General features: G+C 55.7%; 1 protein-coding gene across 1 annotated transcript in view; it reads right to left on the reverse strand.

Moving 5' to 3' along the window:
• DENND2D (DENN/MADD domain containing 2D) overlaps positions 1–1,810 on the reverse strand; it is an 11,753-nt gene that overhangs the window by 180 nt on the left and 9,763 nt on the right. The window contains exon 11 of the mRNA XM_009881334.1: positions 1,337–1,576. Within this exon, the coding sequence (XP_009879636.1) occupies positions 1,337–1,576 (240 nt within the window). The remainder of the gene's footprint in view (positions 1–1,336; positions 1,577–1,810) is intronic.

A 1,810-nucleotide genomic window follows, 5' to 3' on the forward strand; every position in this document is an offset into this window, starting at 1 on the left:
AGAGAATTTCTTCCTGATATCTCATCTCAATCTCCCCTCTTTAAGATTAAAACCGTTCCCCCTTGTCCCACGGCTCCCCTCCCTGATCCAGAGACCCCCCAGCTCTCCTGGAGCCCCTTTAGGCACTGGAAGGGGCTCTGAGGTCTCCCCTTTTTCGCCTTCTCCTCTCCAGGCTGAACCCCCCCAACTCTCCCAGCCTGTCCTCCCAGCAGAGGGGCTCCAGCCCTCCCAGCATCTCCGGGGCCTCCTCTGGCCCCGCTCCAGCAGGTCCATGTCCTTCCTATGTTGGGGGCTCCAGAGCTGGATGCAGTACTCCAGGTGGGGTCTCCCCAGAGCACAGTAAAGGGGCAGAATCCCCTCCCTGTTATTATGCTGGATTAGCCTAAGTTTTTAACCCACGCGTTCACTCCTCTGTTTTTTGTGTTTCCTCTCCAACCAGCAAGGAAGAAAGAAAGTGGGACACCCTGCGAATGCCAATAGCCAGAAAAGGTGACGTAGACCAGGAATAGAACGAGAAAAAAGCTGAGGTTGTGCCATGCCTCTCTCCCACCCCCAGGCAGACCCAGGTCCATGTCTGCCCTATAAAGTCTGACCTAAAAAGGGCAGCAGAAGCGGCAACCACGGTGGTGCCGAGAACCTGGGTGGGCTGAGAGGGACCCACCACGGGCACCACCGGCCGTGGGCTGCACCACCTTCCCGCCGAGGAGCAGTCACTGACAGAGCGCAAGGACTGCACCCTCCTGTGCTCTCTCGCGGTGCAGCAAGACCTCAGGGGTGGCAAATCCCAGGCCAGGATGTCTCTGGCAACCGGTAGATGTTTTGGGTGGTGCCCTCAACCTCCATCGCTCCTGTTCGTCCTCGTCACGGGCTGGGAGGAGGCTCAGCCCTACCCAGTGCCCTGTAAATCCCCTGGAAGGGGAAAGGACCAACCCAGTCGCCACGGGTCTGTGCCGGAGCCGGTGGCAGAGATGAGTCAGGGCTCGCAGGCAGCGCAGGCAGGAACCAGCTCCCAGCTGCTGCCTGCGGCCAAGCCAAATATTTGCGCTGCTACTGGCATGTTTGCCTAAACACTGAGCTCTCCGTAAGCTTGCCCTGTCCCCAGCCAAGCAAAAAGATCTAAAATGAGCCCAGGGATTTTTTTTTTTTTTCATTGTTTGACAGGGACAGAGAAATGCAGCTGTTGAGAGCAACCGTGTGCTGCTCACCGCCCTGAGCATCCTCAGCCTCGGGCTGTGTCCCCCTCTGGGCATGGGGCACCTCTTTTCCTTAACCGAATAGCCCAGGACGTTGCAGAGCTCACCCGACCGGAGAGGGAAGGGGAAATGGGGACGTTTACCTTCCTGTGGGATCCTGCTCTTTTCTGCTTCCTCAATAAATAGGGAAAACATGTTCGTCTTCACAAACTTCTTCACAAACTTGCGGTTGGTCTTGGAGGCGATGGCTTTGCAGAAGGCTCGCTCCTGGAAGGTGCCCGAGCCGGTTTTGCTCCATTTGATGTGTGAGGAGTAGTGGCCAACCATTCGGACAAAGAACTGCACAAAGGCTTCGGAGACGAGCGCGTTCACCTGCTCGGATGCTGGAAGAGGACACGGAGCACAAGAGGTGGGGATGGGACCTCTGAGCGTAGAAAAGACGCACCGATTTTAACCTGGTGGGTTCGCAGTCTCCGTTTGCATCCCGAGAAATTATTTGCTTAAAACCTCCCTCTGCCAGTAAAAGAAGATCAGACTAATTTTGCTGAGGGAGCACCGGCAGTGTTTCTTTTCCCATCTTTCCAGGCCAAATATTTTTAAAACACAATTTTTTTCAG

This window comes from Charadrius vociferus, unplaced genomic scaffold (genome assembly GCF_000708025.1).
Source record: "Charadrius vociferus isolate BGI_N301 unplaced genomic scaffold, ASM70802v2 scaffold333, whole genome shotgun sequence".
In the NCBI taxonomy this organism is placed as follows: Eukaryota; Metazoa; Chordata; class Aves; order Charadriiformes; family Charadriidae; genus Charadrius; species Charadrius vociferus.